The 23664-nt window shown below is 43.5% G+C and overlaps 1 protein-coding gene across 3 annotated transcripts in view; it reads left to right on the forward strand.

The window, feature by feature from the left end:
• The window catches only part of LOC110518778 (pyruvate carboxylase, mitochondrial), a 490506-nt gene that overhangs the window by 464097 nt on the left and 2745 nt on the right, over positions 1 to 23664 (forward strand). For all 3 annotated transcript variants that reach the window (XM_036987220.1, XM_036987221.1, XM_036987222.1), the window contains 3 exons: positions 1629 to 1775; positions 2605 to 2706; positions 22346 to 22486. In XM_036987220.1, the coding sequence (XP_036843115.1) occupies positions 1629 to 1775; positions 2605 to 2706; positions 22346 to 22486 (390 nt within the window). The remainder of the gene's footprint in view (positions 1 to 1628; positions 1776 to 2604; positions 2707 to 22345; positions 22487 to 23664) is intronic.

Raw genomic sequence — 23664 nt, forward strand, 5'->3', positions numbered from 1 at the left:
ATATTTGGGGTTCTGAGTAAAAACAACTTTACACAAGCTCTTGAGGCATTTATAAATTATATCTTCAAGAATATATCATTCATTTAAAAGTCCAAACATGGATTGTAATCTTTAATATTGTAATAATTAATTAATAATAATTAATAATGTAATATTTAATAGAGATAGTGTCTAGTTAATAGAGATAGTGTCTAGTTAATAGAGATAGTGTTGATAATCCCAGATCATCAAAGATAAAAAAAACTGTCCCCATCTCAGAGTATCATACCCCAGTGAGGGACAATCAGTGAAGCCTGAGTGAGTTTCCCCATAGATCAACTCTTTTTGTTATGTTATTATGTCATACGCTTAACTCTTCTGGCTAATTGCCAAGCATACTCATTTCCTAGAACAAATTCGAGAAAAGCGCAATAATATAGAGCAACGATTGAACTCCATCTTGGTTTTCCAAAAACTAGAAACTGGAAACTTCACGTCTCTTCTCCATGTTCTGTGTCTGTATAGACATGTTTAACTGATAGATACACACACACACACACACACACACACATTAGCACGTACACACATACACATTAGCACACACACACATACAGACAGACACACACACACTCTACACAAACCCACACATTGTTAAACTAGATGTCTCCGTTGGGAATGACAAAAAAGAATAATATCACTCTAATCATCCTTACCGTATATGCTGTTGTCCTCTCCCTCTCTCTTTATCGCGTTCTTACTTTCGCTCTTTCATATGACCCCTAGTTGACTCCCTTTACTGTGTGTGAGAGAGTGAGAGAGTGAGAGAGTGAGAGAGAGAGAGAGAGAGAGAGAGAGAGTGGAAGCCATTGGTCGGAGCTCATTTCTTGAACGTAGGGCTGTCAGGCTCAGGAACACTCTCTCTCCGTTTCCCATCTTTTCTTCTCTCATTTCACCATAGAGAGAGAGAGAGAGAGAGAGAGAGAGAGAAAGAGAGAGAGAGAGAGAGAGAGAGAGAGAGTGGAAGTCATTGGTCGGAGCTAATTTCCTGAATGTAGGGCTGTCAGGCTCAGGAACACTCTCTCTCACTCTCTCTCCGTTTCCCATCTTTTCTTCTCTCATTTCACCATAGAGAGAGAGAGAGAGAGAGAGAGAGAGAGAGAGAATCAGTCATTGTCCTGTATGAAACTACGAAACTGAGTCCTTTCCTATAAAGGAATGTGTGTATGTGTGCGTGTGTGCACACACGTATTGAATTAGCCAATTATCAACAAGGGTGGTCCTGTACTGGCCAATCGTCATAGGGGAACTGCGGAGGTTCTTAGAACACTTGAGTGGAACTCCTGGAATGTTCCTTTTTTCTGTTTTCCACATTTTTTTTGAGGCCTACTGTCAGTTAATTAACGTTGGCACGGCAACCATGTCCAACTTATAACACTTCTTCGTTGTTGCAGAGATTTCTATTTTTTATTTTTTAAACACCACCAAGGAAAAGGAGACATAATGTCCTTGAGACTGTAGACGACAGCAGCAGAATGAGGAAGATGAGGAAGATGAGGAAGTACTCGACGAAAGAGAAAAGATGACCAATATGAAGTCTTTTACGATGGCTGTCTCCCCTCTCCCCGCCCCACTCCCCCCCCCTCTCACAGGTTCTAAAATCCCTCCCCCGTATCGAGGGGCGTCCTGGTGCCACCCTGCCTCCCCTGGACTTCGATGCCCTGGAGGCCGGGCTTCGTTTGCTGCACGGCGATGACATCACAGAGGAGGATGTGATGTCAGCGGCCATGTATCCCAAGGTATTTTATATTTATATTTACACACACACACACACACACACACACACACACACACACACACACACACACACACACACACACACACACACACACACACACACACACACACACACACACGGCATCCCTAGCCTTATCCTCAGAAGGCATCCCTAGATTTGATTTGACACACACACACACACTCTGTTGATTTGTTGACTCAGGTACGGATGGTAGTGAGAATAGATGTTCATGTTATACTCTGTCTTTCTCTCTGTTCTCTCTCTGTCTTTCTCTCTGTTCTCTCTCTGTTCTCTCTCTGTTCTCTCTCTGTTCTCTCTGTGTTCTCTCTGTTCTCTCTCTGTTCTCCCTCTGTTCTCTCTCTGTTCTCTCTGTTCTCTCTCTGTTCTCTCTCTGTTCTCTCTGTCTTTCTCTCTGTTCTCTCTGTTCTCTCTGTTCTCACTCTGTTCTCTCTCTGTCTTTCTCTCTGTTCTCTCTGTCTTTCTCTCTGTTCTCTGTTCTCTCTCTGTTCTCTCTGTCTTTCTCTCTGTTCTCTGTTCTCTCTCTGTTCTCTGTTCTCTCTCTGTCTTTCTCTCTGTTCTCTCTCTGTTCTCTCTGTCTTTCTCTCTGTTCTCTCTGTTCTCACTCTGTTCTCTCTCTGTCTTTCTCTCTGTTCTCTCTGTCTTTCTCTCTGTTCTCTGTTCTCTCTCTGTTCTCTCTGTCTTTCTCTCTGTTCTCTGTTCTCTCTCTGTTCTCTGTTCTCTCTCTGTCTTTCTCTCCGTCCTCTCTCTGTCCTCTCTCTCTCTCTCTCTCTCTCTCTCTCGCTCTCTCTCTCTCTCTCTCTCTCTCTCAGGTGTTCCAGGAGTACAAGGAGTTCACAGGTAGCTTCGGTCCCGTCGACTGCCTCAGCACACGACTCTTCTTGGACGGGCCCAAGATAGCAGAGGAGTTTCAGGTTGGTGGTAATATCTTGGTTTCTTTTAAGCATCTTCGGTACAGTCCTCTTTTTTTTTCTAGCTGAGCAGTTTGAGGTGTATTGTAGGGTATAATAATGTCTATTAATAATTCATATTTATCCTGAGAGTCCCAGGAAATACCACCAAAATCAGAAGCATAAACATTTAAAGTGTTTAATTAAAACCAAGAGTTCTCCTCAAATAAGAGGGGCACTGCGTCACCTTGTTGGCTTGGCTGTGACACCTTGTCGGCTTGGCTGCTCCACCTTGTCGGCTTGGCTGCTCCACCTTGTCGGCTTGGCTGCTCCACCTTGTCGGCTTGGCTGCTCCACCTTGTCGGCTGCTCCACCTTGTCGGCTTGGCTGCTCCACCTTGTCGGCTTGGCTGCTCCACCTTGGCTGCTCCACCTTGTTGGCTGCTCCACCTTGTTGGCTGCTCCACCTTGTTGGCTGCTCCACCTTGTCGGCTTGGCTGCTCCACCTTGTCAGCTTGGCTGCTCCACCTTGTCAGCTTGGCTGCTCCACCTTGTCAGCTTGGCTGCTCCACCTTGTTGGCTGCTCCACCTTGTTGGCTGCTCCATCTTGTTGGTTGCTCCACCTTGTCGGCTTGGCTGCTCCACCTTGTCGGCTTGGCTGCTCCACCTTGTTGGCTGCTCCACCTTGTTGGCTGCTCCACCTTGTTGGCCGCTCCACCTTGTTGCCCGCTCCACCTTGTTGGCTGCTCCACCTTGTCGGCCGCTCCACCTTGTCGGCCGCTCCACCTTGTCGGCCGCTCCACCTTGTCGGCCGCTCCACCTTGTCGGTTGCTCCACCTTGTCGGCTGCTCCACCTTGTTGGCTGCTCCACCTTGTCAGCTTGGCTGCGCCACTATGGAAAGAGTTCAGATTAAACAGATTTTTAGTGAGTATAGAGTAACTATCTTTGATCAGTTACATTGTTGTCAATTGCGAAACAGGCTGTTCATAAATTCAGAGCGCTATTATGTTCCTCAATTAACACGGAGCGTTTACAGGACCCACGGAGCGCAGCCGGAGTATAGACTATAGTCTCTTTGTAACAGCAGTCAAGTCAAGTGACCAAAGTTGCTATGCTTTGCTAGATAACATCCTTCAATGAATTACAGGATATCTCCCACATTTGTCACCATCTCTGATGATTCTACAGACGGCAGATCAGCTCGTGAATAAACGGGGAGACGGAGAGAGGAAATAGTTTAAACATCAAGGTATCTTAACGTGGGGATCAACTCTGTTGTATAAAATATCCATCTCTACTGTCATACCGTTTGTTGATCACACATTCTCTACCGAAGCTCTCATACCAGCAGCAGTAGGAGACAGAGCGCAGAGAAGCCGGGAATGTTACAGCTGTATTTTGACAAGCGAGAGATGTGCTTTGATAATGCCACCTATGAAATACAGAATAAAGTTAGGATTTATGGGGGGGTTTCAGTGGGACAGGATGATAACGAAGTCTTTTTCCTCATGTCTCTATGAATTGTTTAACCCGACTTCATGTCTGTGTCAAAAAAACATAGTGAATTATGCATAGGACTGTCAACATTGGTGGCTACCAAAGAAAAAGACACACGTTATTTTATAGGCTTTGAGTTTTTTTAAAATATATATATGGTTTATTTATCAGTGTTGAAACTGCGTTTGGGTCACGTGTGCTTTTGAATTCAATGGCGACTTTAGTGTGAAGTGAATAGACAAACAGGCTTCTACAACCTGCTGGGATAATGTGCTATTGGTGGAATTGCATTAGTGTCACATTGGGGGAAATGTTGTAATTTCCCAGGTCTTGTCATTTTATTTTTTGGGGTGGGAAATGTGAAGTGTGTCCCCGGGACAGTCCTGGGATGTTACCCTGGGATGTTACCCATGTTACAGATGTTACCCATGTTACCCTGTCACCCATGTTACAGATGTTACCCATGTTACCCATGATACCCATGTTACCCATGATACCCATGTTACAGATGTTACCCATGTTACAGATGTTACCCATGTTACCCAAGTTACCCATGTTACAGATGTTACAGATGTTACCCATGTTACCCAAGTTACCCATGTTACAGATGTTAACCATGATACCCATGTTACCCATGATACCCATGTTACCCATGATACCCATGTTACCCATGTTACCCATGTTACAGATGTTACAGATGTTACCCATGTTACCCATGATTCCCAAGTTACCCATTATACCCATGTTACCCATGATACCCATGTTACCCATGTTACAGATGTTACCCATGTTACATATGTTACCCATGTTACAGATGTTACCCATGTTACCCATGTTACAGATGTTACCCATGGTACCCATGTTACCCATGTTACCCATGTTACAGATGTTACCCATGGTACCCATGTTACCCATGTTACCCATGTTACCCATGTTACAGATGTTACCCATGTTACAGATGTTACCCATGTTACATATGTTACCCATGGTACCCATGTTACAGATGTTACCCATGTTACAGATGTTACCCATGGTACCCATGTTACCCATGTTACAGATGTTACCCATGTTACCCATGTTACAGATGTTACCCATGTTACAGATGTTACCCATGTTACAGATGTTACCCATGTTACCCATGTTACTCATGTTACCCATGTTGCAGATGTTACCCATGTTACAGATGTTACCCATGTTACCCATGTTACAGATGTTACAGATGTTACAGATGTTACCCATGTTACCCGTGTTACCCATGTTACCCCTGTTACCCGTGTTACCCATGGCACCCATGTTACCCATGTTACAGATGTTACCCATGTTACAGATGTTACCCATGTTACCCATGTTACAGATGTTACAGATGTTACCCATGTTACAGATGTTACCCATGTTACCCATGTTACAGATGTTACAGATGTTACCCATGTTACCCATGTTACCCGTGTTACCCATGTTACCCCTGTTACCCGTGTTACCCATGATACCCATGTTACCCATGTTACAGATGTTACCCATGTTACCCATGTTACCCATGTTACCCATGTTACAGATGTTACAGATGTTACCCATGTTACAGATGTTGCAGATGTTACCCATGTTACCCATGGTACCCATGTTACCCATGTTATTACATTTTCAGACTGAATAACAGATTAACTGACTTCTTTCTTGGTGAGTCCACTTCTGGTAATCTCTTTAAACATTTATTTGAACCAACTTTATCGACAACCTTGTCCATTCTATTTCTTTCTAGGAAACCAAGTTCCCTGGAAATATTATTTCATTTTCTACATGAACAGAAAATAACTTATTTTGAGAGTGAATCTTTATTTATTAGAAATAGAGACAGAGACATACAGACAGAGACATAGAGACAGACATATAAAGACAGAGACATACAGACAGAGACATAGAGATCAGAGACATAGAGATCAGAGACGTAGAGATCAGAGATATAGAGATCAGAGACATAGAGATCAGAGATATAGAGATCAGAGATTCAAATATACAGAGATCAGAGACACACAGACAGAGACATAGAGACAGAGACATAGAGACAGAGACATAGAGACAGAGACATATAGATCAGAGACATAGAGATCAGATACATAGAGACAGATACATAGAGACAGAGACATAGAGATCAGATACATAGAGACAGATACATAGAGACAGATACATAGAGACAGATACATAGAGACAGAGACATAGAGACAGAGACATAGAGATCAGAGACATAGAGATCAGAGACATAGAGACAGAGAGACAGAGAGACATAGAGACATAGAGACAGAGATATAGAGACAGAGAGACAGAGACAGAGACATAGAGATCAGATACATAGAGACAGAGACATAGAGATCATAGACATAGAGATCAGACACATAGAGACATAGAGATTAGAGACATAGAGATTAGAGACAGAGACATAGAGATTAGAGACATAGAGACAGAGACATAGAGATCAGAGACATAGAGACAGATACATAGACAGAGAGACAGAGACATAGAGAGACAGAGACAGAGACATAGAGATTAGAGACGTAGAGATTAGAGACATAGAGACATAGAGATCAGAGACATAGAGATCAGAGACATAGAGATTAGAGACATAGAGATTAGAGACATAGAGATCAGAGACATAGAGATCAGAGACATAGAGACAGATACATAGACAGAGACAATAGCGACAGACAGAAATATAGACTAGTCACACCATGTGAGACAAAAATAGAATAATAAATACTAGAGAATAGAATAGTGTATAGATGATGAACAGTATGCCAGCCATGTTGCCTATAGCAACATACAGATCCAGTGAGCTCCATAATTCACTGGACAGTGAAACATAATGTTGAATAAAGTAATCGTTGTTAATACATGGTCACGTATCCTTTGCACGCAATGACTGCTTGAAGTCTGCGATGCATCGACATCACCAGACGCTGGGTATCTTCCCCATGGTGATGCTCTGCCAGGCCTGTACCGCAGCCATCTTCAGTTCCTGCTTGTTTCGGGGGACTTATTGCCTTCAGTCTCTTCTTCAGCATGTAAAAATGCATGTTCAATTGGATTCAGATCCGGTGATTTACTCGGGCACTGCAGGATTTTCCACTTTTTGGCCATCAAAAACCCCTTCGTTGATCCAGCAGTATGTTTAGGTTCATTGTCTTGTTGCATGATGAAGTGCCGTCCAATGAGTTAGGAGACATTTGGTTTTATCTGTGCAGATAAAATACTTCTGTAGACTTCAGAATTCAATTCTGTCTGCAGTCACATCATCGATGAAGACAAGTGAGCCTGTTTTCACTGGCAGCCATTACAGGCCCAAGTCACAACACATGTTTCACGGATGAGGTGGTATGCTTTGGATCATGGGCATGTCTATTTTTTCTCTCCACACTTTCCGCTTCCCATCACTCTGGTACATGTTAATATTTGTCTCATCTGTCCAAAATACTTTTTTTCCCCAGAACTCTTGGGGCTTTTTTAGGCGCATTTTTAGCAAACTGTAATCTGTCCTTTCTGTTGTTCAGGTTTATCAGTGGTTTGTACCCTCTGTCGTCCTGCTGGTGTGGTCTTCTACGTACGGTTGACTTTGACACATCTGCATCCAGGAGAGTGTTTCTGATCTGTTGGGCTGTTGTCAGGGGAGGGGGGGTTTTCTTCACCACAGAGAGTATTCTCTGGTCATCCACTACAGTGGTCTTGCTCAGTCTACTGGGTCTATTGATATAATTGAGTTCACCGGTTGTTGTTTTCTCGTTAATGATGAACCAAACTGTTGACTTGGGCGTGCCCAGGGTTTTTGAAATGTTCCTGATTGGTTGATTTTCATTTCTGAGGCTTATGACGGCCAGCTTAATTTGCATCGACACTGCTGTCTTCCTCATGTTGTCACACCCCAACGACAACCTCCAGAGGCAACAGCAAAGTCTAGAATCAATATTATTCATCAACAGCTCTCCTGCATTCACTAAGGACACAAATGAATACACCTGCCCAACGACACACATCTGTGAAGCCAATTCAACAAAGTAGTACCTTAAAATGGGGGGAACATGTACAAAAGGTGCTGTCATTTCTAAACGGTTTATCAGATATGAATGAAAATACCCTCAAATTAAAGCTGACAGTCTGCACTTCACCCTCGTTTTCATTGTATCCTTTCAAACTCAAAGTGCTGGAGCACAGAACCAAAATAACAAAAACATGATCACTGTCCAATGAATTATGGTGCTCACTGTCTCTACATGGGGAGACGGACTAACAGTACGACAGCCATGTCGCCTATAGAAACATACCACTAGCTACAGGGGAGATGGACTAACAGTAGGACAGCCATGTCGCCTATAGAAACATACCACTAGCTACAGGGGAGATGGACTAACAGTAGGACAGCCATGTCGCCTATAGAAACATACCACTAGCTACAGGGGAGACGGACTAACAGTAGGACAGCCATGTCGCCTATTGCAACATACCACTAGCTACAGGGGAGATGGACTAACAGTATATACAGGGGGTACCGGTACAGAGTCAATGTGGAGACTAGATACAGGGAGACATAGAGATCAGATACATAGAGATTAGAGACATAGAGACAGAGACATAGAGATCAGAGACATAGAGATTCGAGACATAGAGATCATAGACATAGAGATCAGATACATAGAGACATAGAGACATAGAGATTAGAGATTAGAGACAGAGACATAGAATTCAGAGACATAGAGATTAGAGACATAGAGACATAGAGATTAGAGACATAGAGACATAGAGATTAGAGACATAGAGACATAGAGATTAGAGACATAGAGACATAGAGACAGAGACAGAGATTAGAGACATAGAGATTAGAGACATAGAGACATAGAGATCAGAGACATAGAGACATAGAGATTAGAGACAGAGATTAGAGACATAGAGACAGAGACATAGAGACAGATACATAGACAGAGACATAGAGATCAGAGACATAGAGACAGAGACATAGAGATCAGAGACATAGAGACAGATACATAGACAGAGACATAGAGACAGATACATAGAGACAGAGACATAGAGATAGATACATAGACATCAGAGACATAGAGACATAGAGATCAGAGACATAGAGACAGATACATAGACAGAGACATTGAGATCAGAGACATAGAGACAGAGACATAGAGATCAGAGACATAGAGACAGATACATAGACAGAGACATAGAGACAGATACATAGAGATCAGAGACATAGAGATCAGTTACATAGACAGAGACATAGAGACAGATACATAGAGACAGAGACATAGAGATCAGAGACATAGAGACAGATACATAGACAGAGACATAGAGATCAGAGACATAGAGACAGAGACATCGAGATTAGAGACATAGAGACAGATACATAGACATCAGAGACATAGAGACATAGAGATCAGAGACATAGAGACAGATACATAGACAGAGACATTGAGATCAGAGACATAGAGACAGAGAGATAGAGATCAGAGACATGGAGATCAGATACATAGAGACATAGAGATCAGAGACATAGAGATTAGAGACATAGAGATTAGAGACATAGAGATCAGAGAGACAGAGACAGAGACAGAGAGACATAGAGACAGAGACATAGAGATCAGAGACATAGAGACAGATACATAGAGACATAGAGACAGAGAGACAAAGACAGTGACATAGCGACAGACAGAAATATAGACTAGTCACACCATGTGAGACATAGAGACAGAGAGACAGAGACAGACAGAAATATAGACTAGTCACACCATGTGAGACATAGAGACAGAGAGACAGAGACAGACAGAAATATAGACTAGTCACACCATGTGAGACAAAAATAGAATAATAAATACTAGAGAATAGAATAGTGTATAGATGATGAACAGTATGCCAGCCATGTTGCCTATAGCAACATACAGATCCAGTGAGCTCCATAATTCACTGGACAGTGAAACATAATGTTGAATAAAGTAATCGTTGTTAATACATGGTCACGTATCCTTTGCACGCAATGACTGCTTGAAGTCTGCGATGCATCGACATCACCAGACGCTGGGTATCTTCCCCATGGTGATGCTCTGCCAGGCCTGTACCGCAGCCATCTTCAGTTCCTGCTTGTTTCGGGGGACTTATTGCCTTCAGTCTCCTCTTCAGCATGTAAAAATGCATGTTCAATTGGATTCAGATCCGTCGATTTCCTCGGCCAGTCTAGGATTTTCCACTTTTTGGCCATCAAAAACCCCTTCGTTGATCCAGCAGTATGTTTAGGTTCATTGTCTTGTTGCATGATGAAGTGCCAGTCTAGGATTTTCCACTTTTTGGCCATCAAAAACCCCTTCGTTGATCCAGCAGTATGTTTAGGGTCATTGTCTTGTTGCATGATGAAGTGCCAGTCTAGGATTTTCCACTTTTTGGCCATCAAAAACCCCTTCGTTGATCCAGCAGTATGTTTAGGTTCATTGTCTTGTTGCATGATGAAGTGCCGTCCAATGAGTTAGGAGACATTTGGTTTTATCTGTGCAGATAAAATACTTCTGTAGACTTCAGAATTCAATTCTGTCTGCAGTCACATCATCGATGAAGACAAGTGAGCCTGTTTCACTGGCAGCCATTACAGGCCCAAGTCATAACACATGTTTCACGGATGAGGTGGTACGCTTTGGATCATGGGCATGTCTATTTTTTCTCTCCACACTTTCCGCTTTCCATCACTCTGGTACATGTTAATATTTGTCTCATCTGTCCAAAATACTTTTTTTCCCCAGAACTCTTGGGGCTTTTTTAGGCACATTTTTAGCAAACTGTAATCTGTCCTTTCTGTTGTTCAGGTTTATCAGTGGTTTGTACCCTCTGTCGTCCTGCTGGTGTGGTCTTCTACGTACGGTTGACTTTGACACATCTGCATCCAGGAGAGTGTTTCTGATCTGTTGGGCTGTTGTCAGGGGAGGGGGGGTTTTCTTCACCACAGAGAGTATTCTCTGGTCATCCACTACAGTGGTCTTGCTCAGTCTACTGGGTCTATTGATATAATTGAGTTCACCGGTTGTTGTTTTCTCGTTAATGATGAACCAAACTGTTGACTTGGGCGTGCCCAGGGTTTTTGAAATGTTCCTGATTGGTTGATTTTCATTTCTGAGGCTTATGACGGCCAGCTTCATTTGCACCGACACTGCTGTCTTCCTCATGTTGTCACACCCCAACGACAACCTCCAGAGGCAACAGCAAAGTCTAGAATCAATTCTATTCATCAACAGCTCTCCTGCATTCACTAAGGACACAAATGAATACACCTGCCCAACGACACACATCTGTGAAGCCAATTCAACAAAGTAGTACCTTAAAATGGGGGGAACATGTACAAAAGGTGCTGTCATTTCTAAACGGTTCATCCGATATGAATGAAAATACCCTCAAATTAAAGCTGACAGTCTGCACTTCACCCTCGTTTTCATTGTATCCTTTCAAACTCAAAGTGCTGGAGCACAGAACCAAAATAACAAAAACATGGTCACTGTCCAATGAATTATGGTGCTCACTGTCTCTACATGGGAGACGGACTAACAGTACGACAGCCATGTCGCCTATAGCAACATACCACTAGCTACAGGGGAGATGGACTAACAGTATATACAGGGGGTACCGGTACAGAGTCAATGTGGAGACTAGATACAGGGTATTACGGTACAGAGTCAATGTGGAGGCTATATACAGGGGGTACTAGTACAGAGTCAATGTGGAGGCTATATACAGGGTATTACGGTACAGAGTCAATGTGGAGGCTATATACAGGGGGTACTAGTACAGAGTCAATGTGGAGGCTATATACAGGGTATTACGGTACAGAGTCAATGTGGAGGCTATATACAGGGTATTACGGTACAGAGTCAATGTGGAGGCTATATACAGGGGGTACTAGTACAGAGTCAATGTGGAGGCTATATACAGGGTATTACGGTACAGAGTCAATGTGGAGGCTATATACAGGGGGTACAGGTACAGAGTCAATGTGGAGGCTATATACAGGGGGTACCGGTACAGAGTCAATGTGGAGGCTATATACAGGGGGTACCGATACAGAGTCAATGTGGAGGCTATATACAGGGGGTACCAATGTGGAGGCTATATACAGGTGGTACTGGTACAGAGTCAATGTGGAGGCTATATCCAGGGTATTATGGTACAGAGTCAATGTGGAGGCTATATACAGCGGGTACTGGTACAGAGTCAATGTGGAGGCTATATACAGGGGGTACCTGTACTAGACTTGGCGCCCGGTATCACTTGCCGTGCGGTAGCAGAGAGAACAGTCTATGACTAGAGTAGCTGGAGTCTTTGGCAATTTTTAGGGCCTTCCTCTGACACCGCCTGGTATAGAGGTCCTGGATGGTAGGAAACTTGGCCCCAGAGATGTACTGGGCCGTATGCACTACAGAGGTAGCACCTTGCGGTTGAAGGCCAAGCAGTTGCCGTACCAGGCGGTGATGCAACCCGTCAGGATGCTCTCGGTGGTGCAGCTGTAGAAGCTTTTGAGGATCTGAGGGCCCATGACAAATGTTTTCAGTCTCCTGAGGGGGAATAGGTTTTTGTCGTGCCCTCTTCACGACTGTCTTGGTGTGCTTGGACCATTATAGTTGGTTGGTGATGTGGACACCAAGGAACTCGATGCTCTCAAGCTGCTCCACTACAGCCCTGTAGTGAGAATGGAGGCGTGCTCCTCCTTTTCTTGTAGTCCACAATCATTTCCTTTCTCTTGATCACATTGAGAGATCATACAGCCAGGTCTCTGACCTTCTCTCTATAGGCACCAACGCATAGGTACTCACACCACCAACAGACATGGGAACAATAATCGACAGGACAATGGTGAACAATGGACACACTTATACAATTACTAAATACTGGGAATAGGGAGCAGGTATTGACAGTTCTGGAGGGATCCTTGACAGCAGGTTACCTTCGTGTTCTTGGGCACAGGGACTATGGTGATCTGCTTGAAACATGTTGGTATTACAGACTCAGTTCTGTAATACCAACAGGTTGAAAATGTCAGTGAAGACACCTGCAATTGAGAGTGCGTTAATAAGTACAAATTCACAGCGCCGACTCGTCCAAGTAGGAGAGGAAAGGCTGCCAGATTTGATCAAATGTTGATAATTTATTGTTCAGTATATATCTAATTCTTTCTAAGTGTACAGTGTTTGCCAATTCACTGAGCCATAATTTGGTAGAGGGCGCTTCCCTCCTCTTCCAAAACAACAATATTAGTTTTTTTGCCGAGATGAGACCGTACGAGATTAGTTGTTTTTGGGGGTTGGTTAATCCGTTTAGGGACTCAGATACTCCCAGGATTATCAGAAGCGGGTCTGGATCTATTGAAGTCTCCAAAACTTCAGAGAGGATCCCAAAAATTCCACTCCAATAACCATGCAAGCTAGAGCATAGGGCAAAGCAGTGGAGTAGTGTACCCTGCGTAGCCTGACATGTATCACATGTAGGGGATGTGTCAGGAAATATCCTATGCAGTTTAGTTTTGGAATAGTGTAATCTGTGAATTGTATGAGACGATGTCTGGAATTAATGGAGCATGTGTAGATATACTCCAAGCTCTCTTCCCAGTCTGCCACCGAGATGTCAGTCCCTAGTTCTTCCTCCCATTTTGCCTTGATGGCATCAGTGGAAGGTGTGCTAACAGATTGAAAAGCATCATATAGACGCGATATCAGTTTATCGGAGGTGGGGCATATTTTTATGCATCCGTCAAAACATGGAAGGTTTAGCATTCCCAAATGTTGGGAGGTGTTTTCTAACGTAGTCTCTAATTTGTAGGTATCTGAAAAAATTACTTCTGGGAAGGTTATACAGTGCCTTGCGAAAGTATTCGGCCCCCTTGAACTTTGCGACCTTTTGCCACATTTCAGGCTTCAAACATAAAGATATAAAACTCTATTTTTTTGTGAAGAATCAACAACAAGTGGGACACAATCATGAAGTGGAACGACATTTATTGGATATTTGAAACTTTCTTAACAAATCAAAAACTGAACAATTGGGCGTGCAAAATTATTCAGCCCCTTTACTTTCAGTGCAGCAAACTCTCTCCAGAAGTTCAGTGACGATCTCTGAATGATCCAATGTTGACCTAAATGACTAATGATGATAAATACAATCCACCTGTGTGTAATCAAGTCTCCGTATAAATGCACATGTACTGTGATAGACTCAGAGGTCCATTAAAAGCGCAGAGAGCATCATGAAGAACAAGGAACACACCAAGCAGGTCCGAGATACTGTTGTGAAGAAGTTTAAAGCCGGATTTGGATACAAAAAGATTTCCCAAGCTTTAAACATTCCAAGGAGCACTGTGCAAGCGATAATATTGAAATGGAAGGAGTATCAGACCACTGCAAATCTACCAAGACCTGGCCGTCCCTCTAAACTTTCAGCTCATACAAGGAGAAGACTGATCAGAGATGCAGCCAAGAGGCCCATGATCACTCTGGATGAACTGCAGAGATCTACAGCTGAGGTGGGAGACTCTGTCCATAGGACAACAATCAGTCGTATATTGCACAAATCTGGCCTTTATGGAAGAGAAGAAAGCCATTTCTTAAAGATATCCATAAAAAGTGTCGTTTAAAGTTTGCCACAAGCCACCTGGGAGACACACCAAACATGTGGAAGAAGGTGCTCTGGTCAGATGAAACCAAAATTGAACTTTTTGCCAACAATGCAAAACGTTATGTTTGGCGTAAAAGCAACACAGCTGAACACACCATCCCCACTGTCAAACATGGTGGTGGCAGCATCATGGTTTGGGCCTGCTTTTCTTCAGCAGGGACAGGGAAGATGGTTAAAATTGATGGGAAGATGGATGGAGCCAAATACAGGACCATTCTGGAAGAAAACCTGATGGAATCTGCAAAAGACCTGAGACTGGGACGGAGATTTGTCTTCCAACAAGACAATGATCCAAAACATAAAGCAAAATCTACAATGGATTGGTTCAAAAATAAACATATCCAGGTGTTAGAATGGCCAAGTCAAAGTCCAGACCTGAATCCAATCGAGAATCTGTGGAAAGAACTGAAAACTGCTATTCACAAATGCTCTCCATCCAACCTCACTGAGCTCGAGCTGTTTTGCAAGGAGGAATGGGAAAAAATTTCAGTCTCTCGATGTGCAAAACTGATAGAGACATACCCCAAGCGACTTACAGCTGCAATCGCAGCAAAAGGTGGCGCTACAAAGTATTAACTTAAGGGGGCTGAATAATTTTGCACGCCCAATTTTTCAGTTTTTGATTTGTTAAAAAAGTTTGAAATATCCAATAAATGTCGTTCCACTTCATGATTGTGTCCCACTTGTTGTTGATTCTTCACAAAAAAATACAGTTTATATCTTTATGTTTAAAGCCTGAAATGTGGCAAAAGGTCGCAAAGTTCAAGGGGGCCGAATACTTTCGCAAGGCACTGTAAGTTTCCCTCAGCAACTCAAAGGAAGCAAAGGTCCCTTCTATGTATAAATCCCCTATGGTACTTATCCCAAACTCTCCCCATCGCTCAAAGGTGTTATCAAGGTTAGACGGGGCAAAGGAGGGATTCCTGGCGACAGGGAGCATGAATGACATTGGTCTAAGCTCAAAGTGGACTTTAATTTGCTTCCAGATTCGGACTTTGCTATGTATAATAGGATTGTTACAATAAAGTGACATCTCCAGAATGACAGGCGACAAAATCACAGCGCCAATAGAGAAGGGGTGACACTCCTCACGCTCCATACCAAGCCAGCTGGATGCCGGAAGTGTGTCATCCAGCAGAAACGTAACAATGCGGAGGTTAGCGGCCCAGTAATAAAATATAAAATTTGGGAGAGACAATCCTCCTTCCATCTTGGATTTACAGAGGTGTTTTTTACCTATCCTGTGTGTTTTATAATCCCAGATGAAAGGATTGATAATTGAGTCCAGTTGTTTATGAAAGGATTTAGGTATGAATACTGGGATGTTCTGATATAGGTAGAGCAGTTGTGGGAGGAAGACCATTTTAATGGCATTAATTCTTCCGAGCAGAGAAATTGGGAGTTCTCCAAAATAGTATGTTTGCTTTGAGTTTTTGTATCAGAGAGGGGAAATTATCTTTAAATAGTAAGGAGTATTGTTTGGTAACTACAATTCCTAGGTAGGTACATTTTTCTGAAGATAACTTAAATGGGAGATGTTCTAGCCAGGAGGTATTTTGCGACCGTATGGGCATTAATTCACTCTTGTTCCAATTTATTCTGTATCCCGAGAAGGTACCAAACAAATTGATCACATCAAGAATAGCTGGGATTCTAGCCTGGGGTTCTGTTACATAGAGGAGGATGTCATCTGCGTATAGAGAGATCTTATTTAGAGTATCTTTAGTATTATAGCCGTGTATTGCTGCATGAGATCTGATCGCCTGAGCGAGAGGTTCAATAATTAGGGCGAAGAGCATAGGCGACAGCGCACAACCCTGCCTTGTCCCCCTGTTGAGGTTAAATCGGGGCGACAATGATTGGTTAGTGAGTATTCTGGCACAGGGGTTCCTATATAAAAGCTGGATCCAATTTATGAACCTATCTCCAATATTACATTTCTGTAGGACCTTGAATAGATAGGGCCACTCAACTTGGTCAAAGGCCTTTTCGGCGTCAAGAGATATGACGGCAAGGTCCACGTTGGGTAACCTCTGAGAATACATAATATTGAAGAGGCGCCTGAGATTAAGAATGAGTTTCTGTTAGGGATAAAGCCGGTCTGATCCGAATGGACCAATTTGCCAATTAAGCTGCAGATTTAACCCTGTGAATCATTCGGTCACTCACATTTTTTCGAAGTTGTCTGGCGAGTAATTTGTGTGGTTTGTCACCAAACTCAAAATATTTTTGCTTGGCATAGAGAAAAGATTTAGCAATTTTAGCTGAGAGAATCTGATTATATTCAAATTTTAAAGAGGTACTTTTTTTATGTTTCTCCATAGATGGGTGGCTAGCATTCTCCCTATCCAGTAAGTGAATTTGTCCCTCCAGTTCTTCCAGTTTTCCTCTGTTTTGCCTACTCCTGGCAGCCTGAAAGGAGATGATACAGCCTCTCAAATAAGCCTTCAGTGTTTCCCACAATAATGCTGGGGAGGTCTCTGTGTTGTCGTTGGTATCAAAGAAAAATGTAATTTGGTCTTTAAGATATTCACAGAATGTTGGTTCTGTGAGGAGCTGAGGATTCAACCTCCAGACCCTCTCGTTTGGTACAATGTCACCCAATCTCAGGGAGAAGGTGAGTGGACTGTGGTCCGAGATTATAATATCATGATACCTCACATTACAGGAATAGGGGAGTAGTCTAGCATCCAACAAAAAGTAGTCAATTCGAGTGTAAACCTTGTGAACATGAGAGTAAAAGGAGTATTCCCTAACCGTAGGGTTAGCGATCCTCCATATATCAAATAAGTTAGAATTTTTTATGTAGGTATTCAAGAATTCGCTTGAATAGGAGGTAGGGGTTCGCCGGGTAGAGGATCTATCCAAATATTGGTCTAGCACACAGTTAAGGTCCCCTCCAATGACCAGGTTAGTATGGGAGATATTTGGAATCAGGGCAAGGACTCTTTTGAAAAAAGAGGGGTTGTCAATGTTTGGCCCATAGATATTTAGTAGAGTTACTGAGGTAGAGTGGATTTCTCCTATTGCGATCACATACCGACCCTCTTTATCCGCAATAGTGGTTTTATGTAGAAAGGGAATTCCTTTCCGTACCAGAATCGCTGTGCCTCTCGTTTTGGCAGAGAAGTTAGAGTGATACACTTGCCCCACCCACCTACACTTAAGTCTGCTATGAGAGTTATTCTTCAGATGGGTTTCTTGCAAAAATATAATATAATATCAGACGAGAGTGCTTTCAAGTGGGCTAGGACCTTGCCCCTCTTAATTGGTTCGTTTAAACCCTTGACATTCCAGGAAGTGAATGTAAGCCCCGCCCTCCTCTCGTTTGTAGTTCCTATGGTGGCCTGCATACCATGTAACTTGATAAAAAGGTAAGAAAGCGCACCAAACCATCACGATCAGCATATGTAGCACCTACACCCGAGCAGTATCCAACCCACCCCTCCCCCCCTGCAAGCACCTTTACTTCCCACCCTGTTCCCCTAATTTCCCCAACACTTACCCCCCGCCCCCCCCCCCCCCACATCAACCCACATTTAACACATTTAACAGGCATGTACAAACAGGAGAGAAAAAAAAGGAGAAATAAAAATAATAAACACCTTGTCTGGCCGATGCCAAAAAAAGCACGGCGTGACCTCGAACAAGAGGTAAAACAAAAATAAAATCCCAACTATACGTTCACCTCTCACTATCCTAGAACTTCTACTAACATATGAACTGAGGAGGCTCCCGCGAGTTAAGTGTTCAGTTAACATCTAATAAACCTAAACAGAATAAGTTGCAACTTAAACATATTGCGCATTTAAGCGTCATCCTGGGTCAATCCCAGAGATAAGCAAGATATAGCCTCAAGATTATATTGCTAAGCATAAACCATCTGCAACCGACATAGTCAGCCGTACCTTTACATACTGTGGGTCAGGAGATCGGAACAAGGATTTGTTAACACACACATACATACACACACATACATACACACACATACATACACACATATAGATACACATACCTATATATACACACACACACACACACACACACACACACATATACATACATATACATGTATGTATACATACCCACACAAAAAAAAACATATATAAAAATATAGATTTAAAGAATATGTATGTATATACATCCACATGCACATATACACATACAAACATTCATACCCCAGAATAACAATCTACACTGATTTAAAATATACACATACATAATACTAAAATGCTAAGAGAAAATAGTAATAAAGTACAAATAGTAATTATATGTACGCACACCTACACAGACATAAGCACTACAGAGGGCTGGTGGGACTCTAGTCGGGAGAGATGCCCACGGCCAGACAAAGGCAGAACGACACAAAACATCAACCTGCTAACCAGGTGTCTGCCCCCTCCAAACCATCACCCCCAGTCCCCTGCAAGCAATAAATAAATGGTATGGTAGTAAAAATAATGTAAGGATTGTAACATAAATAACGAAACAAAACAAAAGTGGGGGAATATAAGTATAATATAATAATAATAATAATAATATAATATAATATATATCCGTCCGAAGTAAGTATCAGTGATCAAACCTGGAAGTAAAAAATATGCATCGCTGAGCACAGCCGGGATGAAAGTGAATGTAACGTTAATTGAGAGCTCTGACCGTCATCCATTGCTCAGCGTCTTACATGTTCGGTAGCCCTTGTTGAGCCCGTTTAATACGTTTTCACCCAATATGGTATAGTATGGATTTGAGTCCATGAGCAGACCCTAACGCGCAATAACAAGGCACTCTAACCTGTACGGGGGATTGGTGTATATCCCCGGATAAACTTCTCTGCGTCCAAAACCGAGGAGAGCCAAATCTTCTCACCGGAAGGCGGGGTAATTCTTAGCCTTGCAGGGAAGAGTAAGGCTGGGCGAAGATGGAGTTTGTAGAGTTTGGTCATGACATCTCTGTAGTCGGCGCGATGCTTTGCCACATCGGGAGCATAATCCTCATAGACACGGAATGGATGCCCTTTATGTGACAGGTTGCCCCTCATTCGAGCTTCACGCAGGATAAGATCCTTGGTCTTGAAACTGTGACAACAGATGATTACTGGGAGAGGACGTTTGCCCGGTCCAGGCACTGGGACAAGGAAGCGATGTGCGCGGTCCAGCTGGGGATCCGAATCCAAAACATCCGATCCCATTGCATCCTTCAATAGCTTGGCGAAGAAGTCGGTGGGGCGAGAGCCCGCCTCTACCCCCTCTGCCAGACCAACAACGCGAAGGTTATTACGTCTGGATCGGCCCTCCAGGTCCACCACTTTCACAGAAAGCCTCTGCACAGTATCCTGCAATAGCTTCTCTAACTCGTTGATCCTACCAGCGTTGAATTCAGAAGCTTTCTCAAGGTCCACAATACTCTGGCCATGCGAAGCGACCGTTCGAATGATGCTCTCGATTTTGGTGTCCAGTTCAGCAATAGTGGCCTTAAGATCCTCAGCTATAGCAACACGTAGCTCCCCCAAAGCCCGGGTAAGTTCTGTGAGTGTCACGTTGTTGCATGTGCCTCCCGCCATGTCTGTCTCGTTGTTTAGTGGGGAGTAGGCCTCCGCTGTGGATTTATTGTCCTTTGGTCGCTTATCACTCGGCATTTTCATATAAAAAGTTACAATCTTGTACTAGAAAGAAACGTTTGTTGTAAAAAGTGCCATAAAGTAGGTTAAATTAGATTATTTCGCAAAAAAGTTGCAGGAGCCTCTCACGCACAGCCGTTCGCTCCAACATGCTAGCTCCGCCCCCCTCATTCATGTTTCATTGTTGTTTCATTGTTTCTTGCCTCGAAGCGAGCATAGAAGGAATTTAGCTCGTGTCACTGTGCAGCTTGTGGCTGTGCTTCCCTTTGTAGTCTGTAATAGTTTTGCGAGCCCTGCCACATCCGTCGAGTGTCGGAGCCGGTGTAAAACAATTCAATCTTAGCCCTGTATTTACGCTTTTCCTGTTTGATGTTTCATCGGAGGGCCTAGCGGGATTTCTTATAAGCTTCTGGGTTAGAGTCCCGCTCCTTGAAAGCGGCAGCTCTACCCTTTAGCTCAGTGGGGATGTTGCCTGTAATCCATGGCTTCTGGTTGGGGTATGTACGTACAGCCAACGTGGGGACGAAGTCACGATCGTCTAAGGTGGAAACAGCGGACCAAAACGCAGCGTGGTCAGCGTGCATACTTCTTTATTAGAAGATGGTCGTCAACAAAACAATAAACATCAAAACGAAACCGTGATGCCAACGTAGTGCTCACAGGACCACTATACATGGACAGCTACTCACAAATACAGGTGGGAAAACAGGCTACCTAAGTATGGTTCTCAATCAGAGACAACGATAGACAGCTGCCTCTGATTGAGAACCAAACCAGGCCAAACACAGACAGGGAAAATAATCACCCACAACCAACATGGGGGACAACAGGCTACCTAAGTATGGTTCTCAATCAGAGACAACGATAGACAGCTGCCTCTGATTGAGAACCACCACCCGGCCAAACACACAGAAATACAGATCATAGAAAAAGAGACATAGAATGCCCACCCAAATCACAACCTGACCAAACCTAAATAGAGACATATAAAGCTCTCTACGGTCAGGGCGTGACAATGGCTTCTGGTTGGGGTATGTACAGGAATCAGGAGGATAGAATTATGGTCAGATTTGCGAAATGGAGGGCGAGGGAGATCTTTGTATGCCTCTCTGCGTGTGGAGTAAAGATGGTATTTTTCCCTCTGGTTGCACATTTAGCATGCTGGTAGAAATTAGTTAAAACTGATTGAAGTTTCCCTGCATTAAAGTCCCCGGCGACTAGGAGCACCGCCTCTGGATGAACGTTTTCCTGTTTGCTTATGGCGGTATACAGCTCAGAGTGCGGTCTTAGTATCGGTATGTGGTGGTAAATAGACATCTACGAAGAATATAGACAAACTCTCTAGGTAGATAGTGTGGCGAGTAAAACCTTGAGACTTCCTTTGATTTGCAAATTCTCAGGTTTTCCCCAAATTCCGGTAGGAAAATTCCCAGAATCAGAAGGGAATAAGCAAGAAATCCAGAATCCCATACTAATCCAGAATTCCAAATCCCATATTAATCCGGAATCCAATGTTAATCCGGAATGCCATGTTTTTAAAATAGCGGTTCTGTTCAGGAACAATATAGGTCACTTTCATTCCTGGTTTTGTTTCTGTTCCTCGAAAAATATAATTTTTTCCAGTTTTCTGTTCTGTTCCATGAAACAGTTCAAACCCCTGACTAAAATAGACTGGAATAGTCACTGAAATCACGCATGTATGCACAGAGGATAGAGTGATTCTGAAGACAGTACAGATTTATTTACGACATACAGAGGACTGAAAATAGCTACTTTACATTACAGCTCTCTCTCCCTCTACATCTCTCCCCCTCTCCTCTTTCTCTCCATCCCCCTCTTCCTCCCTTTCCCTCCCAGGTGGAGATAGAGAGAGGGAAGACGTTACACATCAAGGCCCTAGCGGTGGGAGACTTGAATAAGACAGGTCAGAGAGGAGTCTTCTTTGAGCTCAACGGTCAGCTGCGGTCAGTCCTGGTCAAAGATAATGTGGCCATGAAGGTACGTCTGATTTATTGGTTAATTAATGGACGGATTGAAGGTTGAAAACTGGACAAGACTAGACTGGACTGGACTGGACTGGACTAGACTAGACTAGACTAGACTGGACTGGACTAGACTGGACTAGACTGGACTGGACTAGACTGGACTAGACTGGACTGGACTAGACTGGACTAGACTAGACTGGACTAGACTAGACTAGACTAGACTGGACTGGACTAGACTAGACTAGACTAGACTAGACTGGACTAGACTAGACTAGATAAGACTAGACTAGACTAGACTGGACTAGACTAGACTAGACTAGACTAGACTAGACTAGACTAGACTAGACTAGACTAGACTGGACTGGACTGGACTGGACTGGACTGGACTGGACTGGACTGGACTGGACTAGACTAGACTAGACTAGACTAGACTAGACTAGACTAGACTAGACTAGACTAGACTAGACTAGACTAGACTAGACTAGACTGTGAACGTGTGATCTCAATGGGAAGGGAGCATTGTTGTTACCAGGACTGGACCGGACTGGACAGACTGGACTGGACAAGACTAGACTGGACTGGACTGGACTGGACTGGACTAGACTAGACTAGACTGGACTGGACTGGACTAGACTGTGAACGTGTGATCTCAATGGGAAGGGAGCATTGTTGTTACCAGGACTGGACCGGACTGGACAGACTGGACTGGACAAGACTAGACTGGACTGGACTAGACTAGACTGGACTGGACTGGACTGGACTAGACTGGACTGGACTGTGAATGTGTGATCTCAATGGGAAGGGAGCATTGCTGTTACCAGGACTAGACTGGACTGTAAATGTGTGATCTCAATGGGAAGGGAGCATTGCTGTTACCAGGACTGGACTGGACCGGACCGGACTGGACTGTGAATGTGTGATCTCAATGGGAAGGGAGCATTGCTGTTACCAGGACTGGACTTGACCGGACCGGACTGGACTGTGAATGTGTGATCTCAATGGGAAGGGATCATTGCTGTTACCAGGACTGGACTGGACTGGACCGGACTGGACTGGACTGGACTGGACTAGACTGGACTGGACTAGACTGTGAATGTGTGATCTCAATGGGAAGGGATCATTGCTGTTACCAGGCTCTCTTCATTCATATCCTCATGACATCAATCTAGGTCTCGCTGTTGAAGAGCAAAG

The sequence above is a fragment of the Oncorhynchus mykiss genome, chromosome 9, assembly GCF_013265735.2.
Source record: "Oncorhynchus mykiss isolate Arlee chromosome 9, USDA_OmykA_1.1, whole genome shotgun sequence".
Taxonomy (NCBI): Eukaryota; Metazoa; Chordata; class Actinopteri; order Salmoniformes; family Salmonidae; genus Oncorhynchus; species Oncorhynchus mykiss.